The sequence below is a fragment of the Brassica napus genome, chromosome C3, assembly GCF_020379485.1.
Source record: "Brassica napus cultivar Da-Ae chromosome C3, Da-Ae, whole genome shotgun sequence".
Lineage (NCBI taxonomy): Eukaryota > Viridiplantae > Streptophyta > Magnoliopsida > Brassicales > Brassicaceae > Brassica > Brassica napus.
In genome coordinates this window covers 34182259-34202591 of record NC_063446.1, presented here as the reverse complement: position 1 = coordinate 34202591, position 20333 = coordinate 34182259, and the positions used below count along the sequence as shown (strand labels likewise).

Here is a 20333-nt window from a genome sequence, read left to right as displayed (position 1 = left end):
ACTGCAATAGAAACATTTAAAATGGGCTTGGAGAATAATCTACTCAATAGTTATCTCTCTGACGATTCTTCTTCTTCAGAGTCTGCTTCTTCCTTGGATGGCGATCTTGATTACATACTTGAACTTGAAGATGATTCTTGCTTAAAGTCTATGCTGATGTCTATGAAGACAAAAAATGTAAATTGTTATTTTGTCCTTTTCTTGAGATGAGTTTTGCTTAAAAGTCTTGTGTAACATTTACGAGACACTAGGAGTTGATCACACAGGTTAGACAGGGAGGTATGAGTAACCTTAGCAAGCATGACTATCCAGAAGCCATAAAACACTTCGGTGGAGTGTTTATCAAGCATTTCAGTCATAAATTAAAATGCACCCTAATAACCCAACAATAAGATTTTTGTTGAAGTTTCATCAACTTGAATCATTCTCAAATGACTTATACGGATGTTTTGTGTATTATAAGTATACACCAACAGATCTATCTGATATATCAAACTTGGGAAGCTCGCTCAGGCACTAGTATATATTGAGAAAGCTCTTTGGCTATGTCCTACTTTTGTAGAAGGCTTCTTTAGAAAATGACAAGTAGAGATGCTAATGAAAAATTTTGATCGTGCCATTGAAACATTTGTATTGGATTAGCGCATGATCCAGTCAGTAACTCGATTTTGAGATGTGTTAGAAGGTATATCATTTTAACTATTTTATATGTTTTTATGTGACAACTATTTTCATTAACTAAATTCTAGATGTCGTGTATGCAGATGTAAGATTAATTAAATTTCTTTAGTCCATACTTTTATTTTATAGTTTCAGAGAGGATTAATTAAAATTCAACATAGATAACTCAATTTTATTTACATGTTAAATGACAAAAACAATTAATTAATATTCTCCTAATCAGCCAGAAATAGTTTTTTTTTTCCTAACTTTCAGCCTATTTTACTTATTTCTACAAGAAGTTTTGTAAAATGTTTTAATTATTTCAAGTCATTTTAACAATTTGACATCTTTTTCAATTAAATCGTCACATTAAAACATTTTTTTTAAAAAATTATAAATAAAATAAAATATGCGCACTACTCATCACAATGCACGTAGATAAAGTCATCAAGTTATTAAGAAATTAGCACCGTTTACTTTCACTCCAATATTTACTTTACAACCAACAAAAAAAAAAAAAAAAATCCCCGAAATTATAGATCGCCGTTCAACGGCAAATCTCGAATTTTTTTCTCCCCCGGCGATTCACTCCGTGATGACTTGAATCGCCGATTACCTAGCAACGTTCACCGACACCACAAACCCTAAGTTTACTGTAGCATTGATTCCAAACCCCCGCTTGGGATTCGTGCTTTCGCTACCTCGATTTCGTTCCCGATCCGCTCGAGCTAGGGAAGAAGAACCTTCAGCTATCTATTTTAAAGCCTTGTTTCGATTTCCCCCGAAAAAATCTCAGTAAGATCTCGCTATCTCTATTCTCTGTTTAATCCTCCCTGAAAATTAGGGTTTGTAATTAGTTCAGTGTTGTTAGGGTTTCTAATTTGAGAAATTAAAGTTGGGGCTTTTAAGTTAAATCCACTGAAAGGGGTTTATCTTGATTCATTGAAGAAGTTAATAGCTTCAATCTAACGCCTTTGGTGGAAATTTTGAAAATGTAGCTCTTTTTTTTTTTATTTCCATTTACTTTAATTATCCAAATCTATTTGTTTATTTGTTTGATTCTTTTCAGATGTTTAAGTGCAAGTGCTGTTTTGTTTAGTTTTTTTTTTTTCGTGTGAAAATGTTAACTTTAAAAGAATAATGCTGTTCTCTTGAAACGCTTGCAGATAAATGATGACCTGTTGGTGCTTGCGAGAACGGTCTTAGTTTCCTATTTAGCAAGAGTTGGTTTTTATATATTCGACTCTGCTTCTTCCTTCTATCAACAATGGAAGCATACAGAGAGGAAGCTCTTAGAGTGAAACAGGTCGCCGAGAGGAGATTCGCGGAAAAAGATTTCGCATCCGCCAGGAGCTACGCATTGAAAGCTAGGTCCTTGTCTCCTGATTTGGAAGGTTTGGCTCAGATGATTGCCACGTTCGAAGTTTACTTGGCTTCTCAGTGTAGAAGCGGCGGCGGTCAAATCGACTACTACGCTGTGCTTGGACTGAAACCCTCTGCTGGGAAAAGAGACGTGAAGAAACAGTACAAGAAGATGGCAGTCTTGCTCCATCCGGACAAGAACAAATGCATCGGAGCTGACGGTGCGTTCCATCTCGTATCCGAAGCGTGGAAGTTCTTGTCCAATGAGTTTAACAAAAGCACTTTTTATTACAAGAGAAAGAAGCATATCGAGTCCTCCACGGTGGTTCAGAAGCACCGCGCAGAGTACACGCCGGGAACTGCAGCGTTTGATCGGTTTCCACCATCTTCATCATCGGAAAGACTCGACACTTTCTGGACTGTGTGCACCTCTTGCAAAGTTCAGTATGAGTACCTGAGGAAGTACGTGAACAAGAGGCTTTCGTGTAAGAACTGTCGCGGAGCGTTTATAGCTGTAGAAACAGGTCCAGCTCCCGTTAGTGCACCTTTTCATTACACGCATCCATCTCATGCGCCTCCTCCTCTTCATAGTAATGGCTATAGCTCGCATAGCTACGATGCACGCATGCCCACGAATTCGACCTATCTCTTAGGCCACCACTATCCCGCGCAAGGACATGGTTATGAATATGGTTCATATGATTGGAGCTCATCGTACCCTGAAACGACCTCCCCAGGGAATCTTGATTTGAAGCGTGTGTCCTCTGTGTCCAACGGGTATCCATACAAGCACAGCAAATCAGTAGCTAGCATGGGGATAATAAATAAAGTTAAAGACGGTTCCAACGGGACGAGCTCGGTTAAAACTAAACCGGACGGTCTGATCTATGCTAACCCGCCCGACCTTTCTACTCACACGGCTGCAGTTAAGGTCGGCAGACCTGAGAAGAAGAGCAGAGTATTTATTGAAGCGTCTGTTAATGGATTTGTTGAGAACCCTTTGATGAGATCTGCTCCAGTGTCGAAGACAACGAATGCAGATTTCAAACTTCACGGCCAAAGCTACGGTTCAACTAGGCGGTGGTCTACTGCACCAGTACTGGATACACGGAAGCCATTACTTCAAAAGGCAAGAGCAGATATTAAGCAGAGACTGGATTCAATAAGATTGGCTTCAGAGGCGGCAGCAGCAGCAGCGGCTGTTGAAGAAGACACGACACCAGTTGATTCCTGTAAGTTGGGAGATGTTACGGCGGGGCGCAAAACCAGTGGGCCTATAACGGTTCCAGACTCTGACTTCCACGACTTCGATAAAAACAGATCGGAGGAGTGCTTTGAGCCAAGACAGATATGGGCAATCTATGATGAAGATGACGGCATGCCGCGTCTGTACTGTGTGGTCAGGGAAGTGCTCTCTCTTGAGCCCTTTAAGATTGACATAGCCTACTTAAGCTCCAAAACCGACATCGAGTTCGGGTCCATGAAGTGGGTACAATACGGGTTCACAAAGTCCTGCGGACATTTCAGGATACAAAACTATGACGTAGTCGAACAAGTCAACATCTTCTCGCATCTTTTGAGAGGCAGAAAGACAGGGAGAGGCGGCTGCGTCCGAATCTTCCCCAAAACCGGGGACATTTGGGCTGTCTACAAGAACTGGTCGCTAAACTGGAACAAATCAACGCCTGACGAATTGAGGCACGAGTACGAAATGGTCGAGATCCTTGATGAGTATACTGAACAGTATGGTGTGTGCATTGCGCCTCTTGTTAAGCTAGAGGGATATAAGACTGTGTATCACAGGAGCGCGAGGGAGGACGGTAAGAAATGGATACCGAGGAGTGAGATGCTGCGGTTTTCGCATCAAGTGCCGTCTTGGTTTCTCAAAGGTGCGACTAGCGGCTTCCCCGGAAACTGTTGGGACTTGGATCCGGCTGCAATCCCCGAGGAGCTGCTTCACGTCGGAGCAGAAGCCTGATTGATGATTCCAGTGATGAAAAGGAAGGTTTCAGATTTAGACCCAAGTGTAATAGTTGTATCAGCGAAGACTAGACTGTTGACACGCAAAAGATTCTGTTTGGTCACTAAAGCTTATTGTATTAGGTGATGTTCAACGAGTAAACAAAGCGTTGTTGGTTTTTGTTTGCTCTCTTCGTTTCCTTCTTTACATTATTGACATTAGCGATGACGGAAATTTTACAGTGCAGTTACTAAAACTAGCAATTTATCTTTCCATTTCTTACCAATTTTTTTACTTAATTTAGTTATGGAATATATTGAAAATTTCCACAGACCGAACCCATTTTAGATATTTCCACTATGTATACCTTCTAAAATCATCAATTTTAATATTTTCAAGAAATTATGTAAAAACTTTTAAAAATAATTAATGTGGAGAGGAGGGTATAGTAAGGTTTAACTAAGGTACGTGTGGACAAATATAGTATACGGGAAAAATATATTTTTCATAAAATAAACGGTGTTGAATAGAAATAACAAATAGTGCATAATACAAAATGAGTCCATATACTAGATAAATAATGTTTTTAATGATAAATTCCTCAATTATTTTTGAATCGTAAAAAAATCATTAACTAAATTTTTAAAGTTTTAATTCTTTAACTTATAAACTATGTCACTCTATATCTATAATTATGTGATGGAAGTTGACACACGTTAATGATTTGTAAATTGAAGAATTTAAACATTAAAATTTAGTTTGAATTTTCTTCCGGTTGAAAAATAGTTAAGTTTTATTGATATTTTTTTTTTAATTTGGTTTAAAAATAATGAAGTTAATATTTTTCTAAGTTTTAAATGCTTGAACACATTGGCTTAGACTTTGGTAAGGGGCGATAGTAGCCTAAATACAAAAAAAGCTCGTAAACGTAAATCCAATTAAGAAAATTCGGCTATCGTATAATGCGGATACCAAATAATACCGATTGCTCATGATATTTGGGTTTCCGCATCTCTCGTTTGGTGACAAACCAAAAGAGAGCCCCTTATCGGATTTGAACAGATGACATTTGTGATCATGCTTAGAAAAATATATTTTAATTTTATGTGTTTTGAGGTAAAACTAAACATTACATATGAAACGGATAGAATACATTTTATTATCAATTATCTATGAGTTGTCGGGTGAAAGTATTCCACTTAACAGGATTCAGCAGGTGGATAGAGATGGATGGCACTTTACGAAAAATGGTAAATATACGGTCAAATCAGGATATCAAGTAGAACGGATTTATCCAGATAGAGAAAGACCATCACTACTGATTGGGCCAACAGTTGATGTCTTGAAGGCTTACTGCTGGAAAATACGGTGTCCACCAAAGCTAAAACATTTTCTATAGCAATTAGTGACAAGGTGTATAGCGGTGCAGAAGAATTTACAAGCAAGAGGGATTCGAGGGGATATTTGTTGTGTAAGATGTGGAGCTCCTGAGGAATCGATAAACCATGTGTTTTTTTAATGTCCTCCAGCTCTTCAGGTTTGGGCTCTTTCGAAGATACCATCAAATCCAGTTTTTTTTCCAACGAGTTCCCTCTTCACAAACATAGATCATCTTTTCTGTAGAGTTTTCCCGCAAATGGAGGATCACCAGTTTGCATGGATACTATGGTACATCTGGAAAGCTAGGAATAATAAAGTTTTCAGTAATTTGGATATGGACCCTATGGATACGCTAAAATTGGCTGAAACAGAATCCACATTGTGGGCTGAGGCACAAGTAGGGAATGACCAGAGGACACCACCACCAATAATAGATACGGTACTGCCGTCGATCCCAGGAAGATGGTGTTTCACAAATGGCTCGTGGAAAGAGGGCGTTAATTTTTCAGGACAAGGTTGGCTCAGTACTTTGGAAGGTTTTGATGGATTGTTGGGGGCGAAAAATGTTAGGGCTAGTCTCTCGCCTCTTCATGCAGAGATGGAAGCACTATTATGGGCAATGAAATACATGAGGAATTTACGTCAACTTCAGGTTACGTTTGCAACGGATTGTTCTCAATTGGTGAAGATGGTTTCGGAACCAGAGGAATGACCAGCTTTCGCAAATTATTTGGAAGATATCAAGATCCTGAAAGAGGGTTTCACCCGATCAGAGATCATCTATGTACCACGGACGCAAAATTCAAAGACGGATAGTCTAGCACGCAGTGCTAGAAAGCAATCGTCTTTCGTCGTTCACATGGATGCAGATCACCCAGTTTGGTTTACAGAGTCAGTATGAGTCTGTATTGTTGATGAGCAAAAAAAAAAAAAAATCTATGACTTGTCAATAAAATAAATCTCAATTTCTTTTTAAAATGTTTTAACATTTAACTTACAAACCGTTTCTTAACTTACAAACCATTAACGTACTCATCTTAACACACACCTCCTCTTCTCATCCTATAATAAATTATCTTTTGCATTTTTTTTATGCACTAAAACAACATACAAAATGTATTCTATCTGTTTCATATGTAATGTTTAGTTTTACCTCAAACCAAAAGAGAGCCCCCTATCGGATTTGAATAGGGATGGCAATCATGGATCTGGACGGCGGGTCTGGCCCGTAAAAGACTGTCGCGGGCCTCGCGGGACGGGTCTTTGCGGGACTGGGTCTTTTGCGGGATGGGCCGAAACAGGTCATGCGGGATTACGTGGACCCGCATTTTTTTTCTTCATTTCTTATTTTACCTGAAAAAACGAGAAAAAGAGTGAGAAGAAAGCGATTCTTGGGACTTTTTTCCTAGAAAACATAATGAGTTCTGGCAATGATGCATGATTCGAGCTCCGGTGATGATGATTAGAGCTCCGGCGATGACGACTACAGCTCCAGCGATGACGATTCGAGCTCTGGTGGTGTTTTGATTTGGTTTTCTCTTTTTATTACACAACTATGAATTGTTTTATTACAATGTGATATTTCTTGTTTAAGTTGATTGGTTTTGTTTTCAGTACTGTGAAGTGGTGTTTTTCTTAAATTAAATTTGGTTACAATGGTGTTGTTTAGGAGAAAAGTCAGTTGTATATCACGTCACTTGTATAATTTGGCAAAGTGACTCACGATTTTTTTTTGCAATCCAAATAATTAAAAAGAGAGATGGTTTGATGAAGACATACAACACTTGAGCCAAATTATTACAAAAACAACAACTCAATCAGATTCAAACTCAACAAAAGCTTATGCTGATAACAAAAGAAGGCTTTTAACTCAAGAACGCAAGCACAAACGGAGCTTTGTGGCATTGATTTTGATAATGCTTTAGTGAAGCTTAATGAGCTCTCTTCAACTCTCTTACACAACTCTTCTAATTGAACATTCATGAAAGAAATTGTAGTAGGCGGTTTGATAAGGAGGTGTCCCGCGGGACGGCCCGCGAAGGCTTATATATTCTGCGGTACGGGTTTGGACCGGCATTTTGAAGACCGCAGTCCGCGCGGGACATACCCACTGTAACCCGCTCGACGACAAACCCGCCGTGGTACAGGACGGAACGGAATGGGTAAACCTGTTTGACATCTCTAGATTTGAACCAATGACATTTGTGATCATGCTTAGAAAATTATATTTTAATTTTATGTGTTTTGAGGTAAAACTAAACATTACATATGAAACAGATAGAATACATTTTATTATCTATTATCTATGAGTTGTCAGTGATAATATTCTTCAACTATTTTTGAATCGTAAAATAAATCTCAATTTCTTTTTAAAATGTTTTAACATTTAACTTACAAACCGTTCCTTAACTTACAAATCATTAACGGACTCATCGTAACACACACCTCCTCTTCTCATCCTATAATAAATTATCTTTTGCATTTTTCTTATATCAATATTATTTCTATTCGTATATTTTTTTTGTCTTTATATCTATTTTCAGATACAATCAATTAAATTATAAATATTATTATAATACATTGTGTATTTTCTAATCTGTAATCACAAAGAAAAAGGAAATTCTTTTTTTTTTCGGGGTTTCAATGTTATAGAAAAGGAAATTTGTATTCGCCACAGATCCATTATATTTTAAAGGAGAAGCATTGTAATAAATGTATTCATACTAAACTGGACACATGTCACATGTAGAAACATTGTAATAAATTCATTCACAATAAAATGGACACATGTCACATGTAGAGAGCTTCTCAGCCAAACTCTACATAAATATGTTCACACTATGTATTTTACGTTTTTTTTTAATACAAAACTCATATGCATGGTGCTTCTTTACGTTATTTTTACCGTTTATGAATAGAGCTGGACAAATTATTCTTAAATTTTGATTCGATTCGTTATGCGTTTTGATTCGAACCAAAAAAATCTGGATATCCGTTACTCTACGAAGCAAATCAAATACTAAAATGCAATCTCCGTTAAAAAAAAAAGCAAATCACAAATATCAATATTTACAGGAACGGATATCCAATTTGATCCATTATATGCCTATATATATACATATATTTAAAGAATTATATATAAGTTATATATTATAGTTTATATAAATTTTACAATATTTTTGTTTTTAAATAATTTCATTTTAAGAATTTTATTTTTCATGTATTATTTTTGAACAGTATCTTTATATATTTATCAACCATATTTATATACTTTTACATACACATAAATGTGCACATTGACGTAAACACCTTATAACTAAGTATTTACCACAACTGAAATATCTAATTTTTTTGGAAGTTAAAATATTCTTTTTCTTAATGTTTTTTTCACTATCGACCAAATTGTAGTAAAATGATTTGTCCTAATAAATTTTTTTTTTAACTATTATCTGTTTAGAAACTATAATATGAAACCATTGGTTCGACATCACGACTATCTAAAATTCATAACATGAAAACATACAAATAATAGTAATTTTTGATTATCACAGGAAAAAAAAAAACAAAAACATCAAAAAATTTAACCGAACAAACCAAATAAATATTGATTTAAAATGATAGTTATATTTTAGGAGATTAAAAACCAAAGACAACTTAAAACCGAACCGATATCCAGATTAAACAGAATAATGTTTTCTTATTGAAAAATAACGAAACTAATAATCACATTCCGCGTAAGTCGCGGGTTATTACCTCGTTGTTATATATATTTAAAAAGTCTCATTCACAGAGGCAAAGGAAAGATAGAGAGAGTCTCGTTGCCTCGTTGAGAGTTGAAAACAATGACGAAGATGTCGAATCTTCCAAGGGATTTGGTCAACATCCGGAATCAAAGAGTCGAGCCACATCGCTTAACCACTGTGAGTCACGGTTAATTGATTGTTAACGAATTATTAATGCAGGTTCCTGACATCGGAGACGGCTTCCGAGCTAGGATAGCCAGACCGGTCTAGGTGTCAGTTTGTGGATCTGAGGCTTGAGACGATGTCTGAGCTAAGTAGATAGCAAGACTAGTCTAAGCACCCGGATTAATGTGATTGTGTGATTATTATATATTGTTATAGTGTGTACCTCGTGTTGGTACTGTTGTGTGAGAACCTCGTGGTGGTTCTAGTAGTAGTTTGCAGGTCATTGCTTCCTCAAATGTTACCACTAAGCCGGTCGTGGTCCGGAAAGTGGTGGGCTCGGTTTAACTTGGCTTGATCACCAAGGCCGAGTGTCACACATGGATGTGACAGCCCCCGGCGAGTCCGATAGAGGACCGGGGCACGGCGATTCCGATTGAGGACCGTGACCGGGCGATTCCGATTGAGGACCGTGACCGGGCGATTCCCAAGCGTCTACATCTGTGTGGTGTAATAGTGAAGGGATTGCCGGTGTCCCTTTTGTGGAGGAAGAATGAATCTGTTGGACCCTAGGAGTATATATATATATATATATATGTTGTTTGATTGATGCGACACTCATAAAGAGTGTTTTGATATGATATGGTTTAATGGTTTATTGCTTAAATCGGTCTTGCTTTATGATCTTGAATGTTGCTTGTTGAACTACCCGTCTTGCTTGTGTTTGGGGTTAGGTTTAGAATGACGGGTAGTTGTATATGCTAGATAGGGAACCCTGGCTCACTGAGTGAAACTAGTTCACTCACTCCTCACATCCTTTTGCAGGTGACCAGTAGAAAGGACCATAGCGCTCGCGGAACTGTAGGAGCTGGTGTAGATTGGACATCTTTTGCTATAGACTCGTTTTCAAGATATATAAATGTATGTTTTACTTTTGACTGCGTCCATGGACCATATGTATAATATTTTGGGTTTGTGAACTTCATGTTTTATATATATGGAATAAAGTATGTTTTATATTCGTGACGTGTTGAATCTGATATTAGGTTAGTCCAACCTAACACAACTCTATGATTTGGTACGGGTTGCAAAGCCTTAGGCCGAAGATTAGAGGAAACAAGTTTTGAATGGATATTCTGGGTTACAGAATTATGTTTGTGACTTGAAAAGTCTATTCTCAACCCGTCGTAACACTTTCGGACTTGGCAGAGGAAGGTCGTTCGGGCATGTTCTTGTTTGATTGTTGCCCGGCTGATTGACCGATGTCTAAAATGGTTCGGGGGTGTTACAGTGTCGATCTGGCATCAAGCTTGTTAGATGCATATGGTCTAAGCCATGGAAAACACAAGCACCCAAAAATCCTTAGTTTTTCATAGTTTGGAACATGTCCATGTAAACACTGAAAAGGGTTTTGATATTTTAAAACCGGAGTTGGCATTCTATTGATTAGATAGACAGTCGTAGCAAATGCATATGTCCAAAACGATCTAGGCATTGATGCATGGGATAACAGAGCAAGACCAGTTTCGACTATATGTCGATGTCGACGCTCCAATATACCATTATGTTCAGGAGTATGCGGTGGACTTGTCATATGAGAAATGCCATGAGATGCTAGAAAAGCTGTTAAAGCTATATACTCACCCCCATTGTCAGTGTATAGAGTTCTAAGTTTGGTTTGAAATCGATTTTCAACCAATACTTTGAACCTAGTAAAAACATCAAAAACTTGGGATTTTTGTTTTAATGGATATAACCACGTATAGCGAGTAAAATGATCTACAAATATAACATAATATTTGAAACCATCTTCTGAAATGATTGGAGATGTCCAAACATCTGAGAATACTATATCAAGTGGAGAAGAAGATTTTAAAGTGGAGTTTTGAAAAGGCAACTTGTGCATTTTATTAATAGAGCGAGAAGTGCATGGAGAAGCCATTAAAACACTAGAAGTAACTGGTAATTGAGAAACAGAAACTAGTTTTTGAAGAATTGGAAAAGCAGGATGGCCAAGACGCGAGTGCCAATCAGACATAGTGGTCTTGACAGCTGAAGAAAAAGCAAGAGATGGAGGTTTTGAAGTTTTGGAAAGCGGCCATTCATAGGTACCATCTTTAGGTTTGCCTTCCAGACGTAGAGCCCCCGTCTGCAAGTCTCTGACCTGAAAGTATGTGGGAGTAAAAGTAACAGCAACTCCATTAGTTGAGCATGATTGAAACACAGAGATTAAATTCTTTTGAAGTGATGGAACACATAAGACACTATTAAGAAAGAAAGGTTTAGTATAAGAGGGAAGAGATAAGGAACCAGTGTGGGAGATGTTGAGGCCTGACCCATCACCGCGTAAGACACCATCACCTCCACTGTATGGATTGTGTAGAGACAGGTTGGCCAAGTCCGATGTCATGTGGTGAGAGGCGCCGCTATCAAACAACCATGTAGATGCATCAGACATGATAGGTTGGTTCATTTGAGATGGCATGATCACCTGATTTGCATGAGGGTACCACGCCATATTTGATTGTGGAGTGTTCCAGGTCTGCTGAGGTCGCGGTTGATGCACTGGTGTAGTCATCGCTGCACCTGGAACAAGGCGGAACTGTGGACAGTACTTGGCACTGTGACCTTGAACCCCATAAGCTTGACATCGTCCTTGATAAGGTTTGTTAAACCTCGGTTGAGATACTCCTTGAGTGCCTCTGTTCTGGTGATAGTTGTTGTTGTTGTTGTTCCTTCAGTGATTGCGATGTTTCGTATCTGTGGCATGTGCCACAATCGGAGTGACCGCGGAAGATTCTTTGCATAGGAGCATAGCTTCACGGTTGATGAGTCTCTCATACCACTCATGAAACGAAATCGTAGTGTCACGACCATGGATAGCATCGATCTCTGGTTTATACTCTTCAGGGAGTCCATCAAGAATTCTCTCTGTGACATCTTCAGGATCCATTGGTTTGCCAAGTAATGCAAGCTCATTGGTCTTTGACTTAACCAGACGCAGATATTCCCTGATGGTCTTGGTACCCTTGACACATGATTCAATCTGCTTCTTTATTTGTCGAACATGACCACGAGTCGGATTGCCAAAGGTCGATGAGAGTAGATCCCATACTTCTTTCGTTGTTGTTGCGCTGGAGACGACGGTCTGGACTGGTAGGGTGATCGCACCGATGATGGCACTATAGAGAAGCCGATCATGTCGCCTCCAAGGAGCAAAGGCGGGATTTGGTTGACGTTCACCATTGACGAGAACAATATTATCTGGTGTTCTATCATTGGTTTCGATGAAGTGATGTAGTTCATGACCCTCAAGGAGTGCACGAATCTGACGACTCCACATTAGGTAGTTCGTCGTTGTAAGCTTGGTTACGCTCGACATATTGACCGAGAGCAAGGTGTTTACGGGATCATTAGGGTTGAAGACAACCGTACGCTCAGCTGTGTTTTCAGCCATTGATGCGTGAAAAAGAAGTTAAGAGATAAGAACAAGAAACGAGATTTGGGAGAAGAGAGAGGCGGAAGAGAAAAAAAATAGGTTTTCACCTATGGAAGCTCTGATACCATGTTCGATATTGGAATCGAATGATATTATTGTATTGAGGAGCTCTGTTTCTTATATGTACAGAGTAAGTTACAAGTAAGGTAAGGCAATATTCTAGGAGATATTATAACGTAATTACATAATATGTAGCCGTTGACAGACGATGATATTATGTACTTTCCATACTCTTACAGAATTTCCAAGTTCACTTATGCCCTCCTCCTATACTCCAACGATTCAATATCTATCACTTGCACATTTACATAATTTAAGAAATTTTGTAAGCACATAAAGAATCAGTTACAGGGTGTAATGGCATATACAAAATCGGTTCTTTCTCTGAGAAAAGTTCTTTGTTCTTCATGAGGTTCGTCATGCTCAAACAGAGAAGAAATTGTTGTTTTCGTCAAAGGATTTTCCGGAATGAACTCTCCAATTATCGCCAAAATAAGTTTTAGGGTTCACTGGTTTTTGATTTGGGACGAAATGGGGGAAGAAGATGATTAAAAAGAGTGATAAAAGATTAGGATAATGTTCTCTGTTAAGTCTTAAATGTGGACTGATTACGAGTTTAATTTCGTTAAGTCAATTTGAGGCATTATTTTGCGTACCCTTAGTTGGGGTATTAAAGTGTCAATTTCAAATACTTGAGGAATTAAATGGTCACTTTCCCCTAATTGGTATCATCAAAATGATTCCACAAAACCAAGTTTGGAAGTAATGAATCAGACCATTTTAAAGTTAAACAAAAAAAAAAACGGTATGCAACATAAGCATTCGTACAGTAGTCTACGGCCCAGCATCAATCCATTGGGTATTGTCCGAATTAATTACGTTGTTTAGTGGGAATATCAGCATATTTTTTCTATCATCGTATTGACTTTGTGTTATCGTACTACGGCCCATCATTAAGACATTGGGTATTGTCCGAATTAATTACATTGTTTAGTATTTTTTCTCTTTCCTTTTGGTTGTCACCGAATCCCTTTCCCTAAGGATTTCTTCTGCGTCTGCAATTCCATGAGGAGGCGGCAGAAATCTGTAATCAGACAGAGGAAAAGGAAAGTCTATTTCTTTTTGATGTTATAGAAAAAAAAATTTGTAACCGCCCCAGATTGTTGTATATAGATATATAGAAAGGCACCGGTTCACAGAGGCAAAGGAAAGATAGAGAGAGTCTCGTTGCCTCGTTGAGAGTTGAAAACAATGACGATGATGTCGAATCTTCCAAGGGATTTGGCGGAGGAGGTGCTCTCTAAGGTTCCACTGACATCTCTGAGAAAGGTCCGATCTACTTGCAAAGAGTGGAAGACTTTATCCAAACGCAGGAGCTTTGTGAAGAAGCACCTTGGACAAGCAAGCGTAGGAGCAGCATCACACAAGGTGGTCATGATGATGGATTTAAGAATTTATTTGATGAGCATCAATCTTAACAACAAGAACGATGAATCATGTATCAAGCATGAAGGTAAACTTATTTCGGGTTCAGATGAAGTCGATATCTCTCGAGTCTTTCACTGCGATGGCTTATTGTTATTCATCCCTAAAGGCAGCACTTGTGTCGTCGTTTGTAACCCGTATTCAGGGCAAACCCGGTTCATCGAGTCCACTTTCGCTTTTCGCAACTGGTGGAACTATTCATATGCTCTCGGCTACGAGAAGAGCAGCAGCCGCAAGCACAAAGTCTTGCGGTTTATCACTGTTACCGATTTTGTTGAGTGCAAAATCTACGACTTGAGCTCTGATTCATGGAGGTTTCTTGATCCCCCTGGAGGCTGGAGGGTAGGCCATTACGACCGTGGCCTTTCTCTCAAGGGAAATACATACTGGTTTGCTAATAAGAAGCGTTCGGACAAAAGCGATGGAGACCGTAGTTTCTTAGTCTGTTTTGATTTCACAAGAGAGAGATTTGGGCCGCCTTTGCCTCTGCCTTTTGAGCCGTTTGATGAAGATACTGTGAGTCTATCCAGTGTAAGAGAAGAACAGCTTGCGGTCTTGTTCCAGCGCTGGGATTCGTTAGAGTTGGAGATCTGGGTTACCACCAAGATTGAGCCGGAGAGTGTGACGTGGAACACCAAGGTCTTCTTACAAGTGAACATGAGCCTTCAGTTTCAGTTTCAGTTTCTACTTACTGCCGCCAGCTTCTTCATTGATGAGGAGAAGAAAGTAGCCGTGGTTTTCGATAAAAACAAAGAACGTTCATTAGTTAACCGCAACGTAGCTTACATCATTGGAGTGGACGAATCCTTGAGAGAAGCCGATCTCGGAGATTCTAATGACAAAAATTGCTATCCACTGGCGTGCTCTTATGTTCCAAGTCTGGCAAAACTTACTTAGTCCACCTATGGTCTGTATCTTTGCATATTTACTTGTTCTTGTTTTCTCTCTTGTCTAGTACTCTCTTTTTATTAGTTTAGGAAACTCCGTAGCTAGTATTATCATTGACGTGAGAATATGTATACAACACATTAGATGGTTCTAGAGAGTATCTAAGTGTATCACAAAGATATTTACATATCTAATCGTATATTCTCTAACACTCCCCCGCAGTCTTAGCGTCAGATGATCGGACGGTGAGACTGTTTCTGAAGTCCAAGAAGAGTGGAGATGGGAGACCTTTTGTGAAGAGGGGACATGGTGAACCTTGACATGACCCATTTGAACCTTTTCGCGGACGAAGTGTATATCGATCTCAACATGTTTAGTTCGTTGATGTTGAACCTGGTTGGAGGAGAGATATATGTCACTGACATTGTCGCAGTAGACTATTGTGGCCCGGGATATATGGATCTTCATTTCGAACAGAAGGTTGCTCAACCACGTAGCTTCGGACCCGGCGTTAGCGACGCCTTGATACTCAGCTTCAGCCCTGGACCGGGAGATTGTTTGCTGGCGTTTTGACAAACAGGCGACGAGGTTCTCTCCGAGGAAGACGCAATAACCGGAGGTGGAGCGACGAGTGGAGGGACAACCTGCCCAATCAGCATCCGAGTAAGCCGTAATGGCGAGAGACTGAGAGCGTGTCATCTTGATGCCGTGTGAGATAGTTCCTTTGACGTATCACAAGATTCTTTTGAGTGGATGAAAGTGAGCGTCTCGTGGATCATGCATAAAGAGGGAGACCTGTTGAACCGCAAAAGCGATGTCAAGACGCGTGAATGTCAAGTACTGGAGTGCACCTGCGAGGCTCCGATAAAGAGTGGGATCAGAGACCGGTTTGCTGCCATCAGCGGAGAGCTTTTGTTTGGTGTCAACTGGAGTGAGGCAGGGATTGCAGTTGGCCATGTTTGCACGGTGTAGAATGTCGGCTGCATAGTTTTGTTGATGTAGCATAAGGCCGTTGGCGTCTCTCTTGAGTATAATGCCGAGGAAGTGATGTAGAGGACCTTGATCGGACATTTCAAACTCGGAGCCGAGACACTTGATAAGGTGGTGCGGGAAACTGGTAGATGAGGCAGTAAGAATGATATCATCTATGTATAGGAGCAAGTAGGCAAGGTCTGAGCCAGAGCAGAGTACGAACAATGAGTTTTCTGAGGTGCTCTAACGAAAACCAAGACGTCTGGCGTATGAGGCAAAAGCGTGTGTTCCACGTTCGAGGCGCCTGCTTCAGTCCGTAGAGAGAGCGCTTCAAGAGGCAGACATGGTTGGGTTTACTCTTGTCGACGAAGCCGGGTGGTTGGTGCATGTATACCGTCTCTTGAAGATCACCATTTAGGAATGCGTTTTTGACGTTGAGTTGATGAGGTGGCCAGCCGCGTACGAGAGCAACGTGGAGAACTATGCGGATCGTTACAGGTTTGACAACAGGGCTGAACGTCTCATCACAGTCTATGCCCGGTTGCTGCGACTTGCCATTGGCTACGAGACGAGACTTGTGGCATTTGAGGCTTCCATCTGCATTGAATTTATGCTTATATAGCCACATAGAACGCACAATGTTAGTATCTTTGGGACGTGGCACAAGAACCCACATTCCCTTTTTAATATGAGCATCATGTTCTAAATTCATAGAATTATTCCATAATGGATCATTTGCTGCCTGAACATGGGAGATAGGTAATGGAGAGATAGAATTATCAGTGTGAAGACACACGGGAAGACGTATGATACCGTTTTTACCTCGAGTTACCATGGAATGAGAGTTTTGAGGAGCAGGAGCAGAAGTAGGACGTGTAGGATCGATTTCTGGAGATGGAGGCTAAGGTGAGAGAACATGAGGCAAAGGTGGTGGAGAAGGAGGTTGAGCTGTAGGAGTTGTTGTGGGTCGAATGATAGGAGAAGGAAGAATTAATGGAGGAGAGCAAGCTGTAGAATTAGTAGAAGGAAAAGAGAAGGGAAATACCATTTCATCGAACACGACGTGGCGAGAGAGTATGATTCATTTGGTCTTGAGGTCAAGGCATCTATATCCACGATGGTTTTAAGGATACCCGAGGAAGGCACATGGTGTTGACCGTTGCGCCAGTTTGTGCTTCGCTGTGGAGATTAGATTCGGGTAGCATAGGCAGCCAAACGTTCTGAGATGTTGATAAGTTGGTTGCGTCTTGAACAGGCGGGTATGAGGAGCATCGTTGTCGATGGCTGTGGATGGAAGTATGTTGAGAAGATGAGCTGCTGTATGTAGAGCTTCAACCCAATACTCCAGAGGGGCAGATGCCTGAAATAACAACGTGCGAATCATGTTGTTAATGGTGCGAAGCATACGTTCGGCTCGTCCATTTTGCAGCGAAGTGTGCGGACAGGAGAACCGGAAGAGTGACCCAGTTGATGCTAGTGCTCCTTGAACAAACGGTTATCATACTCTCCGCCATTATCGCATTGTAGCGATTTTATTTGTCGGTTAAACTGAGTGTGCACATAATTAGAGAGGTGCAAATATTTGCTCAAAGTTTCAGTTTTTCGATGAAGCGGATAGACCCAAACAAAGTGAGAATAGTGATCAAGAAAGATAAGATAGTATTTCATCCCACTAATGCTAGAGATAGGAGATGTCCAAATGTCTGAATGGACTATTTCAAATGGAGAAGTAACAATAGTTTTAGAATCAAAAAATGGTAACCGAGTTTGCTTCCCAAGCTGACACGCTTGACACAATGTTGTCAAGTTGGTTTTGGGAATGCTAGAAGAAAAAGAAGATAAGATGCAAGTAAGAATAGAGTTGTTGGGATGACCGAGCCTTTTGTGCCAGACAGAGCTATCCAGGGACGTGATGGAGAGAGCGGAATGAGAGAATGGTGGTGGAGAAGGCGTCACTGAATAGAGAGGGCCTGAGCTATCACATCGGAGCAGAGTGTTCCGAGTCTGCAAGTCCTTTATACAAAAACCGAAAGGATCAAATTCAATGGCACAAAGGTTATCTGTAACAAACTTGCGGACTGATATAATATTTTTAATGATAGCAGGACACACTAACATGTTACGAAGAGTAAAAGCACGAGAAGGAGAAGCAAGAATACCATGACCCGTGTTCTTTACGGCAGCTAAGGAACCGTTACCGACGGTAACAGGAGGCATGGTGCTCGTATTAAAGAGAGATTGTAGGTTACCTGTGTTGCCGGTGATATGTGTGGATGCACCAGAATCCATATACCACGCTTTGTCAGGCTCTTGCAAGGTCATCGTATTGAAGGCATGGTTGAAAGCAGCAGGGAGCTGTGTCATTTGTGGAGGAGCCGCCTACTGAGCCATGTTTTCCTGATGAGAGGGTATTGATGGGTGAGACCCTAGAATTCCATAGTAGCATGTGTTGCCAGGGCGTGGCTGGTGCTGCGTGAAGTATGGAGAGTACGCAGGATACGCCGGATATGGGTTGAAGGGAGGATAGCCCGTAGGTGGTTGTTGGTAGTACCATGGTGAGGCGTAGGGATTCGCCTGTTGTTGTTGCCAATTGTTAGAGGACCTGCCTCTTCCTCGAAATCAACCACCACCACGATTGCGTCCTTTTTTACCACGTCCAGAGTTGTTGAAGTTGTTGTTGGAGTTTCGTGGATTGCCGTCAGATCCGGCGTAGAGAACCGTTGGAGAAGAAGAAGTGTCATCGTGGCGAGCAGTTGGTTTCTGTTGTTTGAGAGACGTGTCTCTTCCATCTGTAGCAATGATCTTGCTTCGAGGAGAGTCGGGAACGGTACCTTGTGTTGTACGACATTAATGATGGAGTCGAACTTGTCAGAGAGACCATTCAAGAGGTGAGACACCAAGGCGCGTTCAAACACATGAGCATCGATATTGGCAAGAATATCAGCAGTGGTTTTCATCTTTTGGCAATACTCATGAACAGAGAGATCACCGATGACCATTGTACGAAGCTCGTTTTCGAGTTGGAGTGCACGAGCTTCCTTATTATCGCGGAACAGGCTTTTGATGGAGAGCCATAGCTCACGAGCAGTAGCGTTCTTCTTGAGAACGGTATCGATGATGGAGTCGGATATGGTTCCGTAGATCCACATCTTAACGAGTCCATCGCGCTCTTTCCGCTCCTTTTCAGTTTCCGGAGTCGGGAGAGAAGAGCCGTCGAGATGTTGGACGACACCAAAGCTTACGCAATGTGTCTCAAAAAGCTCACGTCACTTGTCGTAGTTGAGTTTGCTCATGTCAAGAGTGATCGTGATGTAAGCTTTGATTTGTGATATCCCTTAGGGCTTGTCATTCGCAGAAGCAAGGGCGGCCATGTTTGTGAAGAAGAAGAAAGAGGAGAACGAGATAGAGAAACAGGAGAAGAGAGAAAGAAAGAGAGAGCGGAGGCTGGATCGATCGCTTTAGCTTGGAGGCTAGGGTTTAGGTTCTGATACCATATTAGTTTAGGAAACTCCGTAGCCAGTATTATCATTGACGTGAGAATATATATACAACACATTAGATGGTTCTAGAGAGTATCTAAGTGTATCACAAAGATATTTACATATCTAATCATATCTAATCGTATATTCTCTAACACTTTTAACAAGAAGGATTATTATTATACCTTTGTTTCTGTTTTGCTATATTTGCGTTTTGTTAGATGCATAGTAAAAAGGGGAATTTGCCAAAAGTAATCTACAATTTGATTTTAACCCTAAACCTATACCTAAACTTGAATCAAATGCAAAACTAACTTAAAAGCCTTGTGAAATTACAGTCCAACCTCTTGTGACCAAACAAAAAACAGAAGTCATTTTTACGAATATAGCCCCAGTAAGTCCTCTGAGATGTTGGAAGTAGTCTGGACGACTTACAAGTAAGTCGTCTGGTACCAGTTTATCTTATAAATAATTTATAAATTTTGTAAAAAATATTTTGATGAGTGAAAAATAAAAATCATGTAATTATAAACAGTTTTAAGTGATATAAATTAAGATATGATAAAATTGATTTGTTTTCAAGATAGATGAGTGGAAGCAGTGAATCATGATATTCTTTGGTTTAAGGGTTTGGCAAACATATGTTGTAGTATTGTATGTATTCTTATGGTTAAATTTTGGATAGCAGAAATGTTTTTTTCAAAAATTAATTTTCACATATATGTGTTTATTTCTGTGTA

The 20333-nt window shown here is 40.0% G+C and overlaps 2 protein-coding genes across 2 annotated transcripts; both read left to right on the top strand.

Annotated features, from left to right (window-relative positions):
• Positions 1-760: 760 nt before the first annotated feature.
• BNAC03G44070D lies at positions 761-4175 on the top strand. The gene is made up of 2 exons (XM_048751113.1): positions 761-1458; positions 1830-4175. The coding sequence occupies exon 2, from the start codon at positions 1931-1933 to the stop codon at positions 4001-4003; it is 2073 nt and encodes a 690-aa protein (XP_048607070.1). The 5' UTR covers positions 761-1458; positions 1830-1930; the 3' UTR covers positions 4004-4175.
• Positions 4176-13742: 9567 nt separating this feature from the next.
• On the top strand, positions 13743-15329 carry LOC106426704 (putative F-box protein At3g23420). The gene has a single exon (XM_022699693.2). The coding sequence runs from the start codon at positions 14021-14023 to the stop codon at positions 15149-15151; it is 1131 nt and encodes a 376-aa protein (XP_022555414.2). The 5' UTR covers positions 13743-14020; the 3' UTR covers positions 15152-15329.
• The last annotated feature ends 5004 nt before the right edge of the window (positions 15330-20333 follow it).